General features: G+C 53.5%; 3 protein-coding genes across 3 annotated transcripts; all 3 read left to right on the top strand.

Annotated features, from left to right (window-relative positions):
• Positions 1-1,110: 1,110 nt before the first annotated feature.
• On the top strand, positions 1,111-6,558 carry EAH_00011070 (CAP-Gly domain-containing protein, putative; the record flags this gene model as incomplete). Its single annotated transcript, XM_013391718.1, has 9 exons — positions 1,111-2,014; positions 2,181-2,257; positions 2,486-2,582; positions 2,940-3,343; positions 3,836-4,107; positions 4,347-4,518; positions 4,949-5,222; positions 5,580-5,712; positions 6,405-6,558. 9 exons carry the CDS (start codon positions 1,111-1,113, stop codon positions 6,556-6,558), a joined length of 2,487 nt encoding a protein of 828 aa, XP_013247172.1.
• A 1,836-nt stretch (positions 6,559-8,394) lies between these two features.
• Positions 8,395-14,883, top strand: EAH_00011060 (kinesin motor domain-containing protein, putative; the record flags this gene model as incomplete). The annotated part of the gene is made up of 9 exons (XM_013391717.1): positions 8,395-8,847; positions 9,664-9,789; positions 10,024-10,093; positions 10,177-10,438; positions 10,584-10,638; positions 10,866-11,006; positions 11,228-11,312; positions 11,558-11,887; positions 12,122-14,883. The coding sequence occupies 9 exons, from the start codon at positions 8,395-8,397 to the stop codon at positions 14,881-14,883; spliced, it is 4,284 nt and encodes a 1,427-aa protein (XP_013247171.1).
• A 1,249-nt stretch (positions 14,884-16,132) lies between these two features.
• Positions 16,133-23,356, top strand: EAH_00011050 (hypothetical protein, conserved; the record flags this gene model as incomplete). Its single annotated transcript, XM_013391716.1, has 6 exons — positions 16,133-17,737; positions 17,969-18,034; positions 18,327-18,454; positions 18,596-20,317; positions 20,984-22,238; positions 22,469-23,356. 6 exons carry the CDS (start codon positions 16,133-16,135, stop codon positions 23,354-23,356), a joined length of 5,664 nt encoding a protein of 1,887 aa, XP_013247170.1.
• Between the last annotated feature and the right edge of the window lie 377 nt (positions 23,357-23,733).

Genomic DNA, 23,733 nt, shown 5'->3' with positions numbered 1-23,733 from the left:
TAGACATATATATATATATATATATGCAAGTAGTCTATACACTCTATGCAATATTCATGAATATCTTTTACAGATGCGGTATATATATATATATATATATATGTATATATATATATGTATATATATATGTACATATATATATATATATATATATTCATGTTCATATATATATATATATATATATATATTTGGCCCCCAAAGTCATGTTTAAACATTATTATTACTATTGTTTGCATGCGCAAACAATAGTAATAATAATAAATAATAAAAAGAAATAAATAAATAATAATTAGAATAAATAATAAATAATAATAGTAGTAAGCATTAGATGTCTTTACTTCTCTCAATAGACTCCCAGCAAGAAAAGAAAAAACACACAAGAACTACAGAGAAGGCCTGCTACTATTACATTAGGGTTTAGGGTTTAGGGTTTAGGGTTTAGGGTTTAGGGTTTAGGGTTTAGGCTTATGATTCGGCTGCAGCGCGATGGTTGGCTTAGAAATAAACCCTCAGACAAAAGCACGAAACGCAAAACAAAACAAAATAAAATTAAATAAAGTTAAAAAATAAATAAAGTAAAGTAAAGTAAAATAAAATAAAATAAAATAAATAAAATAATATAATATAATATAATATAAATGTGCTACTGAAATGTGTTTGTTTATTTGTTGCGGCTTTGCACGGGTGTTTCAAGCGTAGAGTTATTACTCTAATTTATTTTAATTTGTTTTATATTTTATTATTATTATTATAACTAAGAATATAATAATAATAATAATAATTAAGAAGGGATAAGAAAAAGAAGAAATATAAAAAACGCTGTCGGGGGGTTGGGGCCCCCAAGGGGGGCCTACGGAGTTGTATTAAAGATACGTATTAATATGTAAGAAAGATAAAATATATTTAAAAATTATTAATTTTATTTATTTTGTTTTATTTTATTCTTTTTATTTCTTTTTTTTCTTCTCTTTTTATGTATTTGAGCTGCACATACACCGCAGCCGACGCCAGCCTCCACTCGACTCCGTTGGTGTTGCTGCTGCGTATACACCTCAATAACTCGCTAAAATAGATGCTGCATGCGTTTATTTGTTTTAAACAAACCTTAAAATGCAGCAATTAAACCACCTAGACAGCTGCTGCAGCCACAGCAAAACAGACAGCAGCAGCAGCAGCAGCAGCAGCAGAAGCAGCAGCAACACCACCAGCAGCAGCACCAGCAGCAGCAGCACCAGCAGCAGCAACAACAGCAGCAGCACCGCCACCAACACCACCCCCCCCAGCAGCAGCAGCAACAGCAGCAGCAACAGCACCAGCAGCAACAGCACCAGCAGCAGCAGCAGCAGCAGCAGCAACAGGTTAGCTTGCGGCTGCCTTATCTCCTCTTGCGTGTCTTCTCTTTCGCGCTCTCACCCTCTCTTTTCTGTAGGAGACAGAATCAGAACAACAGACGGCAGCGCGGGAGTAATTAAATACATCGGCCTCTTACAACAAACACAACAAACAAACAAACACTTAATAACCACCTCAGCAGGGCCCCCAGAGGGGCCCCCAGAAGAAGAGGAAGATGGGGGGCCCCCAAGTGTTTCTTCTAAAGAAGAAATTAACAGGGGCCCCCTGGGGGGCCCCCAAGAGAATAGGGGGCCCTTGGGGGCCCCCCAAGGGGATAGGGGCCCCCTGGGGGCCCCTCAAGAGAATAGGGGGCCCCTGGGGGCCCCCCTTGGGGCCCCCCTTGGGGGCCCCCTGGGGGCCCCTGTTGATGAAGAGGGCCGCGTATGGGTTGGGGTCGTTTGGGATGATTCGAATAGAGGCAAACATAATGGAGAAGTGGATGGGGTGCGATATTTTTGCTGCTGCTCAAGCAGCAGCAGCAGCAGCAGCAGCAGCAACAGCAGCAGCAGCAGCAACAGCAGCAGCAGTGGTGGGGCATCGTTTGTGCGTGTGCATAAGCTAGAGAAGCCTCTGTCCTTTCGGGAGGCGTTGCTGCTTCGATATACTACAAAACTCACTGCCGGTAGGGGCCTTGCTGCTGCTGTTGCTGCTGCTGCTGTTGCTGCCTTTGCTGCTGCTGCTACTGCTCCTGCTGCCGTTGCTGCCGCTGCCGTTTGCGCTGCTGCTGCTGCTGCTGTTCCTGCTGCAGTTGCTGCTACAGTTGCTGCTGCTGCTGCTGCTGCGATCAGAGGAAGTGCTTGCAATGCGGGTAGCTGACTCGAAGACAGCACGAGAAAAACAAATGGAGTTCAGGGGCTGGAAAGAGGTAAACGAACCCTAAACCCTAAACCCTAAACCCTAAACCCTAAACAACGAGTACAGACGCCAGCGAGAGAGACAAAGGCTGAGCAGCAGCAGAGACAGAGGCAGAGGCAAGTGCAGTGTTTCTTAGCCCGTCTCGCGTGTTCATTACTCGGCGTTTGCTGTTGCTGCTGCTGCTGCTGCTGCTGCTGCTGCTGCTGCTGCTGCTGCTGCTGCTGCTGCTGCACCTCAGGCGCAGCAGCACTTTGAAAAGATAGGGGAGTTGGAGGCCATTACTTTGACGCATTTCCCGGTGAAATTCGCAGACACCCAAAACCTCTCTCTACCCAGTAAGCTACAGACCTCCAGCTAGCTAGCTAGCTAGCTAGCTGGCTGCTTGACTAGCTAGCTAGCTAGCTATCTAGCTATTTGGCTTGCTATCTAGCTAGCTAGCTAGCTAGCTATTTGGCTTGCTATCTAGCTAACTAGCTAGCTAGCTATTTGGCTTGCTAGCTAGCTAACTAGCTAGCTAGCTAGCTAGCTAGCTAGCTAACTAGCCGAGGCAGCAGTCCCTGGACTGTATGAGGGCCGTTTCTTAATGCCTTGAATGCACAGCAACCAGGGAGTAATGGAATGCTGCTGCTATTGCTGGTGCTGCATCTGTTGCTGTTGCTGCTGCTGCTGCTGCTGCTGCTGCTGCTGCGCAGAGCTGCTGACTCTGTCTTTAGGGGGGACTCTGCTGCAGCATTGGAGAGAAGTCTGCTTCATAATGAATTGCTGCCCCAACCTTAAGACCCTCTGCCTTGCTAACACGCGCCTGGAGCCCTTCGAGCTGCTGCTGCAGCAGCAGCAGGCTGCTGCTGCTGCAGCTGCTGCCACAGCAGCAGCAGCAGCAACAGCAACAGCAGAAAGCGCATGCAGCAGCGAATGCCGCATCGCAGCAACCGTCAGAGGCTTCTGGGGTGCTAGTGATTTGAAAAGGAACCCAGACGCTGCTGCTGCTGCTGCTGCTGCACCTGCTGCTGCTGCTGCTGCTGCTGCTGCTGGCGCGGGCGTCTGCTGCTCTCTGGAGAGTCTTTCGCTGGACAGCACTTTCGTCTCATGGGCTGATGTAAGGATCTCTCCCCCACTCCTAAACCCTAAACCCTAAACCCTAAACCCTAATGACTACACCCTAAACCGTACAGCCCAAACCCTAAACCCTAAACCCTCTAGGTGAAACCCTAAACCCTAATGACTGCACCCCAAACCCTAAACCCTAAACCCTAGTTTTTTTGCGGTTTTGCAGCTGCTTTGTTTTAATTATTTGGCTCCTCGCTTAAAGCGTCTCTCCATTCGCAGCAACAAACTAAACGCAGAAACCCCGCTGCCTATCTTCTGCCCCCCGCAGCAGCAGCAGCAGCAGCAGCAGCAGCAGCAGCAGCAGCAGCAGGTTTGCAGCTGCAGCAGTTGCGCGCATGCATTTAAACATCTGGAGTTCCTCGACGCCAGCGAAAACAGATTAAATCTTCTCTCTCTTTGCTGCTCTCTGTCTCGTCTACCCCGTCTTGCTGCTGTTCATTTAGCTTATAACAACTGCAAAGTGCTGCAGCTGCCCCCTCAGATGCTGCTCATGCTGCAGCAGCAGCAGCAACGACAGCAGCAGCAGCAGCAACAGCAGCAGCAACAACCACAACAGCGGCAGCAAGAACAGCAAGAGCAGCAACAGCAGCAGCAGCAGCAGCAGCAGCAACAGCAGCAGCAGCAGCAGCAACAGCAGCAGCAGCAGCAGCAGTTTAGTTTGTTGGGGTATTATGAAATGCTGACTGGGGCCTCTCGCGAGGCTTTGGGCAGACTCGTGGATCTCTCTCTTGACGGAAACGATATCTATGATCAGTAAACCCTAGGGTTTAGGGTTTAGGGTTTAGGGTTTAGGGTTCTAGGGTTTAGGGTTTAGTGTATGAAGATTAGGGTTTAAAGCTAGGGTTTATGCTCAAGGTCTAGGGTTTAAAGCTGAGAGTACGGGGTTAGGGTTTAGGGTTTAGGGTTTAGGGTTTAGTTTCAGAGTTTATGTCTAGGGTCTAGGGTTTAGGGTTTAGGGTTTAGGGTTTAGGGTTTGCAGTGTGCGGCTTCAGATGGAGTTGGGGGGGGTTGTCTGTTCTCTTCCCTTCGCTAAAACGCCTCGTCTCTCCTCTTCAGCAGCAGCAGCAGCAACAGCAGCAGCAGCAGCAGCAGCAGCAGCAGCAGCAGGGTGGAGATGAGAGCAGCTGCCTGCTGCCGCCGATCCCTGTGAACGCGAGGCGGTCTGTATGTCTTTAGGCTATGTGCTCAATCACAAATTGCTGCTGCTTCTGCTCCTGCTGCTGCTGCTGCTTCTGCTGCTGCTGCTTCTGCTTCTGCTGCTGCTTCTGCTGCTGACATATCCCGCTGCTGCTGCAGCTACATTTGCTGTTTCTGCTGCTGCTGCTCCGGTTTTTGCTGCCGCTGTTGCTGCTGCTGGTTGAGCTTACACATCTGCAGCAGCAGCAGATGTAGCTGGTGGAGCGTCTGCTGCTGCTGTTGCTGCTGCTGCTGCTCCAGTTGCTGCTCTCCTTTTTGTCGTCGCTGGTTCTGCTGCTGCTGCAGCTACATGAGCTGCTGGTTTTGTTTCTACTGCAGCAACATCATCTGCTGTTTGCGTCTGCTGCTTCTGCTGCTGCTGCTTCTGGTGCTGCTGCTGCTGCTGCTGCTGCTGCAGTTGCTTGTGGCTTTATTTGCTGATCTCGTGTCGGTGAACAGCAGCAGTGTGGGGCGAGAAGAAAGAAGCGCAGCAGAAAGATATAACATTGCAATTCAAAGCAAAGGTCTGCTGCAGCCGCTCGACAGCTTCTTCGCTCTCCTAACAGACAAGGTATCAACACCTGCAGCAGCAGCAGCAGCAGCAGCAGCAAATCTAGACAGCAGCAGCAGCAGCAGCAGCAAATGTAGACGGCAGCAGCAGCAGCAGCAGCAGCAGCTGTTTGTGCTGCTGGGTGTGTGCAGGAAGCGAGGCGATTGGATGTTCTTAAAGAAATACACGGCCCAGCATCAGCGCGTACGCCCTATACATCGCTAGCTAGCTAGCCAGCTAGCTAGCTAGGTGGCTAGCTAGCTGGGCATATAGCTAGATAGATATGTCGCTAGCCAAGCGAGGTAGCTAGCTAGCTAGCTAGCTGGATAGTTAAATAGCTAGATAGATATATACAGCTCGCCAACTAGCTAGCTAGCTAGCTAGCTGGATCGCTTGCTGGCTAGCTAACCGGGTACCTAGGAGCTTGCTGGTCGTTGTACGATGCCTTTACTGTTTAGGGTTTAGGGTTTAGGGTTTAGGGTTTAGGGTTTGTGTGCAGCAGCAGGAGGGGGTGAAGCAGCAAGCGGGGCGCTGCGCTGCAGCTTATTAAAAGTGCTGCTGCAGCCTGCAGCATCAGCAGCAAAAACAGCCACACCCGTCTCCAAGGCCCTCCCGCGAACCCTCACCATCGGGTACCTAAACCCTAAACCCTAAACCCTAAACCCTACGCCAGCCCTAAACCCTAAACCCTAAACCCTCAGCCAACCCTAAACCCTAAACCCTACGCTAGCCCTAAACCCTCAGCCAACCCTAAACCCTAAACTTTACGCCAGCCCTAAACCCTAAACCCTAAACCCTCAGCCAACCCTAAACCCTAAACCCTACGCCAGCCCTAAACACTAAGCCCTACGCCTACCGTAAACCCTAAACCCGGGGCCAATTCTAAACCCTAAACCCTAATAATAAACCCTAAACCCTGAACTCTAAAGTGCAGGGCGTACGCAAAAGAGGCTGTAGTTTAAGATGAAGAGAGCGAGGAGCAAACAAAGACAAAAAAAGAATTAAACAAACATCAAACAAACAAATAAATAAATAAATAAATAAATAAATAAATAAATAAACAGTCGAATAAATAAATAAATAAACAAAAAACAAACAAAAAGAGAGAGAGAAATACAGAGAGCAGCACAAAAGATAAACAGAGTTTTAATCTCTGCTGCTGCTGCTGCTGCAGGGACCTCAAAGTTGTTTGCATGCGCATCTTCGGTTTGCCTACACACACAATTAAAATTGTCTGCTGCAACAAGGTGGGCTGCTGCTGCTGCTGCTGTTCTTGCTGCTTCTGTTGCTGCTGCTGCTGTTGATGCTGTATTTGCTTCTACAGGTGGCAGCTGCATATACACCTGATTGCGCAGGCTGTTGCTGCTGCTTCTATTGCTCCTACTGCTGCTCTTCTTACTCGTGCCGCTACTGCTACTGCTGCTGCTGCTGCTGCTGCTGCTGCTGCTGCTGCTGCTGCAGGACTCTCCGGTGTCTGAGGAGCTGCTGAATGACTCTCTAACTTTGGAGTTGTATGGGGTCAGAGACAACGCTGTTCTTCAAGTACATTCTACTCAATAAAAAATAAAAAATAATACGCCAAATGCAGCAGCAACAGCAGCAGCAGCAGCAGCAATAGCAGGCGCAGCAACAGCAGAGGCTGCAGCAGCAAAAGCAGAAGCAGCAGCAACAGCAGCAGCAGCAGCAGCAATAGCAGAGGCAGCGACAACAGAGGCTGCAGCAGCAAAAGCAGAAGCAGCAGCAGCAGCAGCAGCAGCAGCGGGAGGGAGGTGAGCAGTTTTGATGCTTTGTCTGTTGAGACAGAACGACATAAAGCATAGAAATAAAATTTGTTTTTTATTTTTAAACAAAGAAATAACAAAGACAGACAAAAAGCGAAGCAAACAAACAAAAATAAACAAAAAAAGACAGAGACAGACAGAGACTGAAAAAGAGAGACAGAGAGAGACAGAGAGACAGAGAGAGACAGAGACAGAAAGAGACAGAGAGAGGCAGAGACAGAGAGAGAGACAGAGAGAGACAGAGACAGAGACAGACAGAGAGAGAGACAGACAAAGACAGAGACAGAGAGAAGGAGACAGAAGTAGAAAGATATAAAGACAAAGAGAGAAGCAACGAGAGACAGAGAGACAGAGACAGAGACAGAAAGACAGAAGGGGACAGAGAGACAGAGACAGGGACAGAAAGAGAGAAGGAGACAGAAGTAGAAAGAGATGAAGACAAAGAGAGAAGCAAAGAGAGACAGAGAGAGACAGAGACAGCAAAACAAAAAGAAGACAGAGAGCATGAGAAAAATAAAGAAGAGAGACACACAAATTAACTCAACTAAACGCAAACAGAAGAACAGAGACAGAGACAGAGACAGACATAATAATAAATAAAACCCCTGCTCAATAAAGTCTGAGGTGTATATACACCTCAGACTTCATTGAGGTGTACATACACCTCAGACTTTATTCAGGTGTATATACACCTCAATCAAGTTTGAGGTGTATATACACCTCAATCAAGTTTGAGGTGTATATACACCTCAGAAAGGGGAAGAAGTGCGGGTTTGTGTTGCATCGCCAGCAGCAGCAAAAAGATGTTGAGCTTTTTATATTTAAAAAAAAATAAATAAGTATATATATATATATATATATATATATATATTCGTGTCTCTGCTGCTCTTCTCTAAGTGAAAGGAGACAGTAAAGAGGTAAATAAATGAAAGGAGACAGTAAATATATAAATAAATAAAAGAAGACAAATAAATAAATAAATAAAACTAAGACACAAACAAATCGAACAAAGAGAGAGAGATGAATAAAATATATTTTCTTCTCCCTCTCATAACAACAACAACAGCAACAACAACAACAAAACAACAACAATAATAATAATAATAATATTAATATTGATATTAATATTGATATTAATATTAATATTAATATTAATAATATTAATAATAATAATACTAATAATAATAATAACAACAATAACAACAACCCCACCACAATAAACACCCCGCCCCAGCCCCGAGGTGTTGAGAGCAAAGAATTATAAAAAGCGCAGTTTAATTTGTTTTTAAGTCTTTTTATGTAGAAATAATTAATTATTATATTAAAAACAAACCAGAAGAAGTCTTTAAAGCAGCAGCAACGCAGCAGCACAACAACTCTCCTGCTGCGCTTCAGGTGTATATACACCTCAAATGCATAAACCTCATGTTCTCTATACACCTGAAAACCCTAAACCCTAATAAAGATATTCTCTACAGCAGCAGAGGGGGCCCCCAACCCCCAGAGGAATAGGGGGCCCCACACCTGCAGCAGATGCCGCTGCGAATGGGGAGGCGAAGGCCTCTTGCTGCAGCAGGCAGCAACAGCAGCAGCAGCAGCAGCAGCAGCAGTTGCTGCAGCAGCAACAGCAGCAGCAACAGCAGCATGGCCTCCCTCACGTCCTCGCTGTCTTCTTTGAAACAAATCTCCCCCCTTCCCCCTCCTGGAGCAGCAGCAGCAGCACCATCAGCAGCAGCACCAGCAGCAGCACCAGCAGCAACAGCAGCAAATTCTAAAGCTCCTGCCTCTGCTGCTGCTCGTACAGAAGCAGCTGTTGCTGCAGCAATAGCCGCTCTAAGCAACACGAAACTCCCCTCTTCTGGGGCTGCTGCAGAAGCAGCAGCAGCAACAGCAGCAGCAGCAGCAACAGCAGCAGCAGCAGCAACAGCAGCAGCAGCAGCAGATTCACCTCAAGAGCGGGAAGAGGAGGGCTCGGCCAGTCTGCGCGTTGCAGGTGCAGCAAGACCCTAACACCACACCCTAAACCCTAAACCCTAAACCCTAGCTGAAGAATTGATTTGCGTGTCTGTACAACTGCACATAGCAGCAGCAGCAGCATCAACAGCAGCAGGAACAGCAACAACAGCAGCAATAACAACAGCAACAACAACAGCGGCAGCGTTAGCACGAACCACAGCAACGGCTGGTGTAGCACCTGCAACAGCAGCCGCAGCAAAAGCAGCACCAACACAACAACAACAGCAGCAGCAGCAGCAACAGCAGCAGCAGCAGCAAATGTGTGTTTATCTTTGCAGTGAGGATCCGCCCCGTGTCTGAGCCGATCGACCCGCGCTGCCTCTCCGTGCGCATGCTCAACAACCAAACGCTTCAGGTGCTGCTGCTGCTGCTGCTGCTGCTTACGCTGTTTGTGCCGCTGCTGCTGCGTATGCTGCTTATGCTGCTTGTGCTGCTGCTGCTGCGTGTGGTGCTGTTGCTGATGATTTTGCTGTTTATGCACTTGCTGCATCTGCTGCTGATGCAGCTGCATGTGCTGCTGCTGCTGCATCTGCTGCTACTGCATTTGTTGCTGCTAGTTATCTTGTTGCATCTGCTGCTGCTGCTTGTGATGCTATTGCTGCTCTTATGGAAGCTCCCGGCATGGCATGCTGCTGCTGCAGCTGCTGCTGCTGCAGCAACAGCAGCAAAAGCTGCTGCCAAGTCTTGCTTCCGTCATCCGTCTCCTGTTTTGCCTCTGCTGCTGCTGCTGCTGTTGTTGTTGTTACTGCTGCTGCCGTTGCTTTGCTGCTGCTGCTGCTGCTGCAGTTGCAACGCCCTCCTGGTTTTTCTGCTGCTTCACGGGGGGCCCCCCAGCCGGGGGCCCCCGTCTATTTATCGAGTCAAAAGGGGTGGCATCAGGAGTTCATGTTTGATAGAGTCTTTGGCCCAGATGTAAACCCTAAACCCTAAACCCTAAACCCTAAACCCTAAACCCTAAGGGTTGCAGCAGGGGCGTGCGGTTTTGTAGGGAGCCTCCAAGCGCTCTTTGTTTATAGGCTTCTGCTGATGCTGCTGCTGTTGCTGCTACTGCTCCTGCTGCTACAGTAACTCCTGCTGCAGGTCCTGCTGCTGTTGTTGCTGCTGCTGCAGCTGCGCGTGTGCTGCTGCGTTTGTTTACTGCTGCAGGCAACCCAAGATGAGGTGTACAGACACTCGGCTAGGCAAATTATTCCGAGTGTCGTTGGCGGCATCAACGGTAAGAAGAAAAAGAAAGACGCCTAATCCTGCTGCTGCTGCTGCTGCTTATTGCTGCTGCTGCTGCTGCTGCTGCTGCTGCAGGTACTGTGTTTGCTTACGGAGCCACAGGGGCTGGGAAGACATACACCATGCAGGGGTCTCCTGAGCAGCCAGGCATCATTGCACGCGCTGTCTGCGACCTCTTCGCAACGCTGCAGCAGCAGCAGCAGAAGCAGCAGCAGCAACAGCAGCAGCAGCAGCAGCAGCAGCAGTGCCCACCCAACTGTTGCTGCTGGGGGTGCTGTTTGCTGCATGAGTACGTTGTCGCTGTCTCCTACTTAGAAGTATACAACGAGAAGATAAGGTACACACCACTTGCTGCTGCTGCTGTTGGTGCTGCTGCTGCTGCTGCTGCTGCGGTCAGGGCTGCAAGAGTTGTGGGGTAGGAAAATGAGGGTTTAGGGTTTAGGGCTAACGGCTTAGGGTTTAGGGTTTAGGGTTTTGTGCAGAGATTTGCTGGAGCCCAGCCGCACAAACCTCGAAGTTCAAGAAGATGCCAGCAAAGTAAGCTGCTGCTGTTGCTGCTGTTGCTGCTGTTGCATCCGCTTGTGCTGCTGCTGGTGTATACGTTGCTGCTGCAGTTGCAGGTGCTGCTGCTATTTGTGTTGCTGCTGCTGTTGGGCGCCTACAAACATTTTCCCTCTGCAGCTGGTCCCTACCTTATTGCGCTGCTTCTGCTGCTGTTGCTGCTGCTGCTGTTGCTGCTGTTGCTGCTGCTGCTGCTGCTGCAGATCCGCGTTCAAAATCTATCTGTACACCCCGTGGATAGCGCTGAAGAGGCGCTGCGGCTGCTGGAGACAGGCAATAGAAACCGCAATACTGCAGCAACAGCAGCAAACTTATCGAGCAGCAGGTCGCATGCAATCTTCCAGGTTCGCTGATGCTGCTGCTGCAGCTGTTGCTGCTGCTGTGGCTGCTGCTGCTACTGGAGTTGCTGCTGCTGCTGCTGCTGTCTCTGTTGCTGCTCCCTGGTGCTGCCACACACGCCGCTTTGCGTTGAGGCTGCTGGTGCAGCCCTGGTGGTGTAGCAGCAGCAGCAGCATGTGCATTGCTGTTGTTGCTGCTGTTGTTGCTGCTGTTGTTGCTGCTGCAGCTGGTGGTTAAGGCGTCTCTGCTACAGGCATCTCGCGGCTCCTTTGTGAAGAGAGAGACAAAGCTGTCTCTTATTGATTTGGCAGGTGCTGCTGCTGCTGCTGCTGTTGCTGCTGCTGCTGCTGCTGCTGTTCAGCTGTACAAACATCCAATTTGTTTACACAGCCAGCCCTTATACAGCAGCAGCACTCTTAGCAGCACTTGCAGCAACAGCAGGGGACAGCTGCTGCTATAGGCCCCCGTTTTTTTTCGCTTTTGCTGCTGGACGTTTTGCTGCTTTTGCTGCTGTTGATGCTGCTGCTGCTGCTGCTGCTGTTGCTGCTGCGCATAGGGTCTGAGCGTGCTTCTGCAACACTAAATCGAGGAGACAGGTTAAAAGAAGGGTGCCGCATAAATCAGTCTCTGCTGGCCCTAGCAAACTGCATCAATGCCCTTCACGTACGCCAAACTGCAGCAGCAGCAGCAGCAGCAGCAGCAGCAGCACCCGCCCAGCAGCAACAGCAGCAGCAGCAACAGCAGCAGCAGCTGCAGCAGAAGTTTGGGGGTATATTCGTCAACTATAGAAACTCTAAACTAACGCATCTCTTAAAGGACTCACTGGAGGGCAATTGCCTCGTAGTTATGATTGCAAATGTACACCCCAACGCACATGCTTTTCCAGGTAACACCTGCTGCTGCTGCTGCTGCTGCTGCTGCTGCTTCTGTTGCTGGTGCTGCTGCTAGTGGTGGTGGTGGTGCTGCTGCTGCTGCTGGCGGTGCTGTTGCTGCACTTGCTGCTGCTTCTGTTGCGGAAGGGGGTTCTGCTGTGCGATGCTGCTGCTGGAGGGTTTGCTGCTGCGTTTTGCTGCTGGTGCTGCGGTTATTGCTGCTGCTGCTGCTGTTGCTGCTGCTGCAGAGAGCAGCAACACCCTCAAGTATGCCAACAGGGCGAAGAATCTGAAGGTCCCCCTCTCTCTGCTTCGTGCAGCAGCAGCGCAGCAGACACCGGAGGCAGATCGTGCGCGTTTGCTGCTGCTGCTGCACCAGCAGCAGCAGCAGCTGCAGCAGTTGCAGCAGCAAGTGCAGCAGCAGCAGCAGCTGCTGCAGCACCAGGAAGAGCAGCTGCAACACCACCGAGAACTTGTTAAGACGCAGCAGCAACAGCTGCAGCTCCTCTGGTCTGAGAAAGCAGAGCTGGAGGATTGCTTAGCAGCAAACAGCTGCTCGATGCGGCGCCAGAGGTGCACGCACTCAGCAGCAGCAGCAGCAGCAGCAGGCTCTGCTGCTGCCTCCTCTGCACAGACTCAAGAAACAAACGCAGCCGCTCCTCCTGCTGCTGCTGTTGCAGCAACTGCTGCTGTTACTGCTGCTGCTGCTGCTGCTGCGGGAGCCCGATCGGCAGACAGAACACCCCCACGAAGTAGGAGAAACACAGCAGGCACATCCGTAGGCCCTGCTGCTGCTGCTGCAGCAGCTGCTGCTGGACCTGCTGCTGCTGCTGCTGCTGCTGCTGCTTCTCCAGCAGCAACATCAGCTTCTGCTTGCTCCTCCTTGAGGCGCTCGCGGCGCCTAGCCAATGGAGGGGCCCCCAAAACCTGCCTGTGCGAGCGCTGTCACGACACCCCAACTGCTGCTGCAGCACCAGCAGCAGCAGCAGCTGCTGCTGCAGCGGAAGCCCCAGCAGCAACGGAGACAGCTGATAGTGCTGCTGCAAGCAGCACGCACGGAGATGCAGATGCACAATCCCTAAGAAGCACCAGTAGCACCAGCAGCAACAACAGCTGCAGCAGCAACAGCAGCAGCAACAACAGCAGGGAGAGCAGCAGCAGCAACAGCAGCAGTTTAGGCTGCAGGAAGAGGGGGACCTGCGAAGGCGGCCGCGGCGGAAGCCCCTCTGAAGGGCCTTCGGAGTCATCTAAAGCTGCAACGCAGCAGCAGCAGCAGCAACAGCAGCAGCAGGAGCACGAACAGCAGCAGCAGCAGCAGCGGGAGCAGTTGCAGCTGCTGAAGTCTGTCGGCGTTTCGCCCCCAGTAGGGAGTCAGTGGCCTGACTGCAGCAACAGCAGCAGCAGCAGCAGCAGCAGCAAACCACATAGGAAGAGAAGACGCCTCCGCAACAGCGAACATGACGGGCAGGAGACGCCTTCATTAAGGAGGAGCAGCAGCAGCGGCGACAGCAGCAGCGGCAGCAGCAGCAGCAGCAGCAGCACAACAGGAGAAGGATGCAGCACAGCAGCAGCAGAAAGGGACACGGACAAGAGAGCGGCGAGCTCAGGGTTGCTGCCAGGCTTCTCGACTGAAGACGGAATGTGCTGCAGCAGCAGCTGCTACCAATGCAGCAGCAGCAGCAGCAGCAACAGCAGCAGCAGCAGCACCAACAGCAGCAGCAGCAGCAGCAGCGAGGCAGGTAAGAGGGCGTCTTGGGCTGCTAAGCCTTCTCCCGCTTTCTATACCCCAGAAGAGCCACCAGCAGCGCCGGAAGCAGCAGCAGCAGTAGCAGCAACAGCAGAAACAGCAGCAACAACAGCAGCAGCAACGGCAGCAGCAGCTGAAGAACCGGAAGGCATGATTGTAGAGACGCTTCAAGGCCTCGCACTCAGTGCCGGGGCAACGGAGACAAAAGCAGCAGCAGCAGCAGCAACAACAACAACAACAACAGTTGCTGCAGAAGCAGCACACACACCAGATTCAGCAGCAGCAGCAGCAGCGGCAACAGCAGCAGGTTCTACTGCAGCTCCTCCAGCACTCAACAGCGGCGGCGACGCTGCAGCGGGGGCAGCAGCAGCTGATGCTGCTGCTGTAGGTGCTGCTGCTGCACCGGCTGCTGCGCTGGGTGTTGCAGCAGCAGCAGCAGTAAAGACGGAGACACCGACCGCACCAGCGGAGGCAGCAGAAGCTGCAGCAACAGCAGATGCAGAGCTGCCGCCTGCTCGTGAAACAACGACAGCAGCAGCAGCAACAGCATCAGCATCAGCAGCAAAGAGCTCCCGGGAGGAAACCCAGCAGGGGCGAGCCGGTTTGTGCGTTGCGCAGCAGCGCAAGCAGCAGCAGCAGCAGCGCCAGGTGCAGCTGCAGCAGCAGCACCACCAGCAGCAACAGCAGCAGCAGAAGCCGCAACGATCTGCTGCTGAGCTGTTTGGGGTGTCCCCAACTGCAGGGGCCCCGCGTACACTGCGTCTGCAGCGACGACACGAGCAGCAGCAACAGCAACAGCAGCAACAGCAGCAGCAGCAGCGGAATAAGGGCCGCAGTACACTAGGACGGGCCCTGGAGGGCCGCAGCAGCAGCAGCAGCAGCAGCAGCAGCAGCAACAGCAAAAGAGCTGCCAAGGCGCCTTTTATTAATTGGCATTCAAGCAGCAGCAGCAGCAGCACGCATCCCCCCAGCATCAAAGACAGCGGCAGCAGCAGCAGCAGCAGCCACAGCAGCTGCAGCAGCAGCAGCAGCAGCATACGCAGCACGTCCGGGTGCAGAAGCCCCTGCAGCAGCACCAGCAGCATCCCAGAGAGACAGGAAACAGCAGCAGGTAGCAGCAGCAGTAGCAGCAAAAATACAGGCTGGAAGGTCAGCAGCAGCAGCAGCAGCAGCAGCAGCAAAAGCAGCAGCAAAGTAGCGAACGGCAACAGGCATGGCAGCCACGCCAAATTCCATGTGCCTCGTTTCTCGACTACGCACTAGAGCAGCAGCAGCAGCAGCTTGCTTCTGCTGCTGCTGCTGTTGCTGCTGCTGTGCAGCAGCAGCAGCAGCTCCTGCGACTGCCGCTATGCGTCTGCGGTGTATCTGCAGCATACGGCATGTTGCATGCAGCGACTCCTGTAAAGCCAATCAGGGTTTAGTGTTTGGGCTCTGGGGACTGCTGTTCAAATTAGGGTTTAGGGTTTAGGGTTTAGGGTTTAGGGCCCTAGGCACTCATTAGGGTTTAGGGTTTAGGGCTCTAGGCATACATTAGGGTTTAGGGTTTAGGGTTTAGGGCCCTAGGCACTCATTAGTGTTTAGGGTTTAGGGTTTCGGATCCGCTGCTGGAGTTAGCGTTTATATATAAGGTTGAGGACTTGAGGGAAAGAAGGTCTGGGAAACCCTGAGGGTTTAAGGTTTTAGGGTTTAGGGTTTTAGGGTTTAGGGTTTAGGGTTTAGGGTTTAGGGTTTAGGGTTTAGGCCTTATGAAGCGGTTGGCTGTGGGCTCGCGGTGATAGAGGGCTGAGTTTGTAGGTCTTTGTTTGTTTTTAAAATGCTTCAAAAGGCATTAAATAATTAAAATGAACAAACGAAATAAACAAACAAAATAAATAAAACAAATAAAACAAATAAACAATAAGACTGCAAACACCCTCAAGAGCTGCTCTCTTAAGGATCGAGCAGCTGCTGCAGTCTGTCTACATTTTATTATTTATTTTTATTAATTAATTATTAATATTTATTGTTATTTCTTTATATTAAGGAAACTCAAACCAGATTCTGCTGCAGCTACTGCTGCTGCTGCTGCTGCTGCTGCGATGCAAGACCACCAGCAGCAGCAGCAGCAGCAGGTGTTCTGCAGGTAGCTGCAGCAGCAAGTAGAATAAACTGTTGCTGCCAGCAAGCAGACGCTTTTTGTTGAAATACGAGGAGCTACTGTGTACTGCTTCTTGCTGCTGCGGCAGTTGTGTGTTGCTGCTTTATTGCTGCTGCTGCTGTGTTGTTGCTGCTGTTGTGCTGCTGCTGCTGCAGTGTTGCTGCTGCATGCCGACGCTCCCCCCATCTTCAACTTCGCAATGGCCCGCCGGAGGCCTCTGCTGATTCCTAGGGCGCATTTGTTGCTGCAGCTAGACCCTCAGCACAGCAGCAGCAGCAGCAGCAGCAGCAGCAGCAGCACGTGCTGCTGCTGCTGCTGCACCAGCAGAGGAGACTACCGATGCCGCCACGGAGCCGCAGGCGAGGCCGCTGCGCAATGCAGAAGCAGCAGCAGCAGCAGCTGCTGCTGGAGCAGCAGCACCAGCAGCAGCAGCAGCAGCAGCAGCCCCGGCCGCGCCAGATGCTGCAGCAACAGCTAACGGAGGAAGTGCTGCTCTTGAAGGAGGCAGAGCAGCAGCAACAACAGTTGAAATGCAGGCAGCAGCAGCAGCAGCTAGGCGCTCTAGACCTGTGCAGTCCATGCCCTTCAGCCTACGCACGCAGCGAATCAGCAGCAGCAGCAGCAGCAGCGGCAGTAGGTGCTTCTGCTGCTGCTGCCGCTGCTGCTGGACGGCGTCGTTGCAGCAGTGCCCGTATGGCTACAGATCGCGTTCCTGCTGCTGCTTCTGCTTTAGCAGCAGCAGCTGCTGCTGCTGCATTGGATTGCACAGTTAAGTCCCCATGGAGCAGCAGCGAAGAGAAAGAGGTGCGGCTGCTGACGCGCAGCTCAGCAGCAGCAACTGCAGCAGCAACTCCTCTCGCTGCTGCAGCTTCATCGCCAGATGACGATTCAGAAAACAAGAAGCAGCAGAAGCAGCAGCAGCAGCAGAAGCACGAGCATCCGGCTTACCAGCAGCAGATTAGGGCAGAGAATCAGCAGCCACAGCAGCAGCAGGCAGAGCCTCACGGGCATGATCAGACTGGGAAGCAACAGCAGCAGCAAGAGCAGCAGCAGCAGCAGCAGCAGCAACTAGCTTGCTCGCTGCAGAAAGAGGAAAGTTGCAACTCAACTGTTGCTCAGGACCAGCAGAAGCAGCAGCAGCAGCAAGTGCAGCAGCAGATACAGCAGCAACAGGATCTAAAGGCTCCTGTGGAGGGGCCTCAGCAGGCAAGCGCTACAACAGAAGCAGCAGCAGCTGCTGCTGCAGCGGCTGGTGTAGAGGCAGATGTTGTGGCTGCTGATGTTCCTGCTGCTGCTGCTGCTGCGAGAGATCGGGTAGGCGCTAGCGCCAGCTGCTGCAGCAACAGGAGAAGCAGCAGCACGAAGAGCAACAAGTATCGGCAAGGACAGGAACGCAGTAGCCCTCAAGGTAGCAGCAGCAGCAGCAGCAGCAACAGCAGCAGGCCTCACAGGAAGCCCGCTATTCTTGCTGTTGCCCCTCGGGTTTGGGACGAGCGCGACTTTGCTGCTGCTGCTGCAGCAGGTGCTGATGCTGCAGCTGGTGCTGCTGCAAACTTCTTAGATGCTGCTGCTGCGGCAGCTCGGGCTCAGCTCGTGCAGCAGCAGCAGCAGCAGCAGCAAACGCGCATGCAGCTGCAGCGGCTGCGCCAGGCAGCAGCAGAACTATCGAGGGTCTGCATCGTGAAACAGAAGGAGCTGCTGCTGCTGCAGGAAGCAGCTGAAGGTGCAGCACTAGACAGCAGCAGCTGCAGCAACGGTAGCAGCAGCAAGCGTGGGGAGGACGACAGCGAGGTTGCTGCTGCTGCAGCTCTGTGCCATGTAGAGGAGCTGCTGTTGCTGCTGCAGCAGCAGCAGCAACAGCGTGAGCAGCAGCTGCAGCAGCTCAAGATTGAAGAGAGGAGGCTGCTGTTACTGCTGCAGCAGGGAAGCCAGAGAAGGCAGCAGCAAGTGGCAAGCCTTTGCAAAGAAGTTCTGTTTCCAGTATGTTGCTGCTGCTGCTGCTGCTGCTGCTGCTGTGGTTGTTGCTGCAGTTACCTCTGGTGCTGCTCTCTCTGCAGGCGTTGCTTCTCTTTTGTTTGCTGCTGCTGCTGCTCGTCTTGCTTCGTGCTGGGAGAGCGTTTTGCTACTGCGGCTGCAGCTGTTCTTGCAGTTTCTGCTTTAGCATCTACACCTGCTGCTGCTGCTGCTGCTGCTGCTGCTGCTGCTGCTCAGGTTCTTTGTTTGGTGTCGGGTGTCTTCGCCACGGCCGCCTCCGCCTCAAGCGGAGATTCGCTTTATGTGAGCGCAGCAGCAACAGCAGCAGCAGCAGCAGCAGTTGTATCTGTTTCTTCACTCGCTGCAGCTTTTTTTGTTTGCTTAGAAACAGTTTGCGGTCTCTTCGCTTGGCAAGGCACCTCGCTTAGCTAGCTAGCGAGCTAACTAGCTAGCTAGCCAGCTAGCTAGACAGCTAGCTAGACAGCTAGCTAGCTAGCTAGGTATTTCCTTATGGCAGTGCGCTGCTGTGGGGGGCTTAACAACCAAACTAACTGATGCTGCTGCCGCTGCTGCTGCTTATGTTGCGGGTTTGCAGCAACTTGTTGCAGCGCTGGGGCGGCAGCGGCTGCTGCTGCAGCTGAACGAAGCCTCGTATCCTTCCTTAGATGTCTCGCTGCAGGGGCTTTGCTTCTACTTTGCTGCTGCAGCGCAGCAGCAGCTCATGTGGGTCCCTTGATTGCATGCTGCAGCTGCTGTGCTGCCTGTGTCTCAGCAGCTGGTTCGTTTGCTGCTGCTTGTTCTTCATTTGCTTCTGTTGAGTTTCCGTTGCTTTGTTTGGTTTGCTGCTGCTGCTGCTGCGTGCAGGAAGAAGCTGCAGCTATTGCTGCAGCAGCTACAGCAGCAGCAACTGCCGCTGCGCCTGCGACTGCGAGCTGCGGAAGAGATCCGATCCGAGCAGCAGCAGCAGCAGCAACAAGGAACTGCTGCTGCTGTTGCTGCAGCACCTGCATCGTGTCTCTCCACAGGCATCGCTGAGGCGCTGCAGCAGCTGCTGCTGCCGCTGCTGCAGCAAGCAGCAGAAGCACAAGTTGCTGCTGTGTGGCTGCAGCTGCTGCAGGTCTTCCGGGAGGCTCTTCGTAGTGCTGTGGGGGCGTTGCAAAGGCAGGCGGTCAACTCTGCAGCAGCAGCAGCAGCAGCAGCAACAGCAACGGCCGCAGCAGCAGCTCCCCAGGCCTCTCCGCCTATCATTTGGCTTCCTATTGCCGATGCTGCTGCTGCTGCTGCGCTGCATGCACGAGCAGTCAGAGCACTGCAGCTGGACGTTCACTTCAGCAGCAGCAGCAGCAGCAACAGCAGCAGCAGCAACGACGGGGTAAGCAACATCATGGCACTGCACGCTGCAGCATCAGCTGCTGCTGCCGCTGCAGCTGCTGCTGCTGCTGAGAGGGAAGAAGCAGCGAGTCCCCATGCGGCTCATCACAAGCCGCACACTGCAGCTGCAGCAGCAGCAGCTGCTGCTGCTGCTGCTGCGAAGTTCCAAAGCATCTTTTGCTTCCTGGGGGCACCTTATCGACTTAGGCTGCTTCCAGAGGGAGCTCAGCAGCAGCAGCAGTTGCAGCAGCAGCAGCAACGACAGCAACAGCAGCAAGGGGCGGGCTTGCACTTGTCGCTGCAGGCTAGTTCCTTAGACCTGCTGTGCTCAGCAGCAAACGACGCCACGCTGCTGCTGCTGCTCTGCATGCAAATTGAGCGGTCCTTGCAGCAAGCAGCAGAAACAGCAGCAGCACGCTGCACTACTCAGCAGCAGCAGGTACTGCTTGGAAGTGCCCCCAGCATCAGCAGCTGCAGCAGCAGCAGCTGCAGCAGCAGTAACAGCAGCAGTTGCTGCTACCAGCAGACCGCCTCCCCTTCCCTAAAAGCAGAGGTGCATAGTAGCAAAGTCACATCGGTCAATCAGCTGCAGCAGTTGCCGCAGCAGCAGGGACAGCAGCAACAGCAGCAGCAGCAGGAGAAGCAGCAGCAGCAACAGGATAAGCAGCACGGGACCCGCTGGCAGGGGCTGCTGTCCTCAGTGAGAGGAGGCCTCAATAATCTGCAGCAGCTTGCTGCTGCTGTTCCTGGGCGTCTGTACACTCCAACATCAGCTGCAGGCGACCAGCAGCAGGAACAGCAGCAGCAGCAGCAGCAGCAGCAGCAGTCTCGCAGCAGCAGTAGCAGTCCGCCTCGGTCCGACTCAGCACCAGCAGCAGCAGGAGAAGCAGCAGCTGCTGCAGAGACAGCCTCGGACAGCAGCAAAGGTGCTGCTCGCATGATTTCTTTGTGCTGCCTATCGAATTCCAGCGGTGCAGCAGCAGCAGCTGCAGCAGCAGCAAGAACAGCAGCAGCAGCCGACGCAGCAGCTGCAGCTTCGAGGCGTCTGGCGAGGAGGGAGCAAGAGCTGCTGCAGCAGGAAGCAGCAGAAGTTCATGAGGGTATTTCTGTTGGCTGTGCTGCTGAAGCTGTCTCTTGTGCCCGCCTGCTGCGGCGGCTGCAGCAGCAAATAAGTGCTGCTGCTGCTAAGCCATTTGAGGAAGCGATGAGGCAGCAGTAAGTCCCCTCTTGCTGCTGTTGCTTCTCCCGCTGCTCTCGCTGCTGCTGCTGTATGGGTTCTGCTGCTGTGAGACGAATGTTGTACGTTGTTTTCGCTGCTGCTACTGCTGCTGCTGCTGCTGCTGGGAGAGCAGCCGCACAGCACACCTTGCTTGCATGTCTGCTGCTGCTTGTGTTTGTGCTGCTGTTGCTGCTGTCGCTGCTGCTGCAGCTCGGACGTGCTGTCGGTTGACTTGAGGGAGATGCTGCGGCTTCTGGTGGCACCCGAAGGCGGTTTGCTGCTGCAGATACACCTGAGGCTGCTGCCTGCTGCTGCTGCTGCTTCTCTGGCGGGGGTTATACAGAGGGTCTTCCGATGTTACTTCCGCTGCGTCTGGCTAACCAGGCCTAAGAGGTGCTACTGCTGCTGCTGCTGCTTCCGTTGCTTCTGCTGCTGTTGCATCTGCTGCTGTTGATGAAATTGCTGCAGTGCAGCAGCTGCTGCAGCTGCTGCGTTCCTGTCTTGTGCCGTTGTGGCGTCCTCCTCCTAGAAGGCCCCACACTGTTCTACTTCCACCGCTGCAGCAGCAGCAGCAGCAGCAGCTGCTGCTGCTGCTGCTGCTGCTGGTTGGGTCTCTAGTTTGTGGAGTTGAGGGTTATGTTTTGTGGGGTTTGTTTATGCAGACAGCAGCGGGAAGGCTTCCTCTCTCGTCTTCTGCTGCAGCTGCAGCGAGACAGCGATTTGCTCTTCAAGGCATTTTCATCGTTTGTGGCGTCGCATGCAGCAGCAGCAGAGAGGCAGCAGCAAGCCGCAGCAGCAACAGCAGCACGAACTCTAGGACAGAATCTGCTGCTGCTGCACTTGCTGCAGCAGTTCCTCATGTCTCCAGCTGCTGCCTCCCAGGACCGCCTGCTGCAGCTGGTAGAGTGTCTTGCGACCCCACGCTCTGCTGCTGCTGCTGCTGCTGCAGCTGCTGCAGCACAGGGCGCAGCAGCAGCTGCTGCTGCAGCAGCAAAAGTTATTGCTGCTGCCTGCCGACTCGCTGCGGGTTTCGTGACTCTCCGAACAGACCTATCGCTGCAGCAGCGGCAGCAGCTTCTTGCTGCTGTATGCGCGCGGCTGCAGCAGGCCGCTGCATGCGCGCTGAAGGAGCAGCAGCAGCAACAGCAGCATCAGCAACACCAGCAGCAGCACCAGCAGCAGCACCAGCAGCACCAGCAGCAGCAGCACCAGATGCAGTATCAGCAGCAGCAGCAGCAGCAGCAGCAGCCAAACACTGACAGTTTTAGGTGCTTCGTGTGGCGGCATGGTTTGCTTCCAGTTGGCTGCAGCACAGTCCTCATAGCACCGCAGCAGCAGAAGCAGCAGCAGCAGCAGCAGCAACCTGTGGCTGAGCGTCGTATCTCTGGGCTGGAGGGACCTGTTGTTCGGGGACGAGCAGCAGCAGCACCAGCAGCGAGAGCAGCAAATGCGGCAGCGGAGTGGGAAGAGCCATGGGCTGTGGTAGAGGTAGCTACACTGCAGCAGCAGCAGCAGCCGCAGCAGCAGCTGCAGCAGCGACGGCAGCAGCAGCAGCCGCTGGACTGCTTTTTGCAGCAAGAAGTGTGCGAAGTCCGCAAGGGTTGCCTTTGGTTGCTGCCGCGCCCCAGCAGCAGCAGCAAAAGGGCTGCAGAAGCAGCAGCAGCAGCAGCGGCGCGTATTCCCCTTGATGCCTTCTGCTGCATTAGGGCTCCTGCCCGTGCTGCGGTGTCTCCAGGCAGCGATCGCAGCAAGCAATGGCGGCAGCAGCAGCAGCAGCAACAGCAGCAGCAACAGCAGCAGCAGCAACTGCATAAACAGAAACAGCAGCAGCAGCACAGAAAACGCTGTTGCTGCTGTGGTGCTTCCGAGGAGGAGCTGCTGCTGCCGGGAGTTGCCAGGACGCAGCAACTAATTCTCGTAAGGATGCGATCCTGCTGCTGCTGCTGCTGCTGCTGCAGAGGCGTTGTTGCTGTGGCTGGAGTTGCTGCTTGCTAGGTGTTGCTGCTGCTGCTGTTGCGGCAGCGGTGGATTCAGGCTGCCTGCGTCGTTGCTGCTGCTGCTGCTTGTTATGCTGCTGCTGCGTTTTTGACGAGGTGTACGTACACCCGAGCGTTTGCGATGCTGTGGGGTTTGTGCTGCTGCTGCAGAGCTTCAGCGACGGGGTGCGAGTGCCGCTGCGGCTGCTCTTTGCTGCAGCAGCAGACCGTAAAGAGTGCCTCCAGGCCATCAAGAGGGAACTAGCAGCTCTGAAACAGAAGCACAGCAGCAGCAGCTGCAGCAGCAGCAGCAACAGCAGACGTCGTAAGAGGCGGCTTGTTGCGAAGGACACAAGAGATGAACACGGAGGGGCTATTTGTTTCTTCCCAGGGCCCCAGCTGCAGCAGCATTTGGCTGCTGCAGTTGCTGCTGCTGCTGCTGCTAGCGATGCTGAGTGCGGTGCAGCCGCAGGCAAAATCCATGCAAGCTGCAGCAGAACCAGCACTAAGAGCAGCAGATATGAGCCTCCTCCCCCTTCGGGAGCGTTGCTGCAGCCGTTGCTAACACCTACAGCGAATAGGTCCAGTCAGCTGTATCTGCTGCAGCAGCAAGACCTGCCTGCAGCAGCAGCAGCAGCGGTTCTTCCCTCGCAGCAGATGTCAGTGACTTCCAGCCCAGCAGCAGCAGCAGCAGCAGCAGCAACAGCAGGAAGAGGATCTCTGTTGCGTCGTTTTGTCGGGTTGCTTTTTGGTGGTGCTGGGCCCTGTACTGAAAAAAAAGCAGCAGGACCCCAAGCAGCAGCAGCAGCAGCAGAAGATTCATTTCCCGCTGCTCACTGGCTGCTGCAGTCCGAAGACGAGACTTCCAACAGCAGCACCAACAGCAGCAGCAGCAGCAGCAGTTCTGAGTCTGAAGGGGAGGCCACTTTTGCTCCGCCGCGCCAAAGTGCACAAAGACGTAAGCAGCCTTCACGGCGTGCAGCAGCAGCAGCAGCAGCTGCTGCTGCTGCTGCTGCTGCAAGGACTTCTGCTGCTGAGATAATGCTCTTTCCGGCCTGAGTGTGAATCCTTGCTGCAGCAGCAGCACTCTGTAGCTAGCCGCTAGCTAGCTATCCAGAAAGCTGTATGCTTACAGCATGCGTACAGCGGATTTGTCTGGCAAGCTAACCGCAGCAGCAGCAACTGGCAGCAGCAGCAGCAGCAGCATCAGCAACAGGAGCAGCCGGGAGTGCAACAGGAGCAGCAGCAGCTGCAGCCGATGCAACTGTTGCTGGGTTTGAGTTTTGTGCTGCTGCGTTCAGCAGCTTGAAGCGGAGGCGTAAGCAATTTTTCTTCGTTTTGTTTTTCTTGTTTTTCTCTGCTATAGACGCTTTAGACGCGCAAAGTTCCAGCAACCTCTATTTTAATACCTCTACATACATATATACATATATCTA

The sequence above is a fragment of the Eimeria acervulina genome, genomic scaffold (assembly GCF_000499425.1).
Source record: "Eimeria acervulina Houghton genomic scaffold, Eah_scaff58, whole genome shotgun sequence".
Lineage (NCBI taxonomy): Eukaryota > Apicomplexa > Conoidasida > Eucoccidiorida > Eimeriidae > Eimeria > Eimeria acervulina.
The sequence above is the reverse complement of the archived record's forward strand: the minus strand, read 5'-3'. Positions and strand labels throughout refer to the sequence as shown.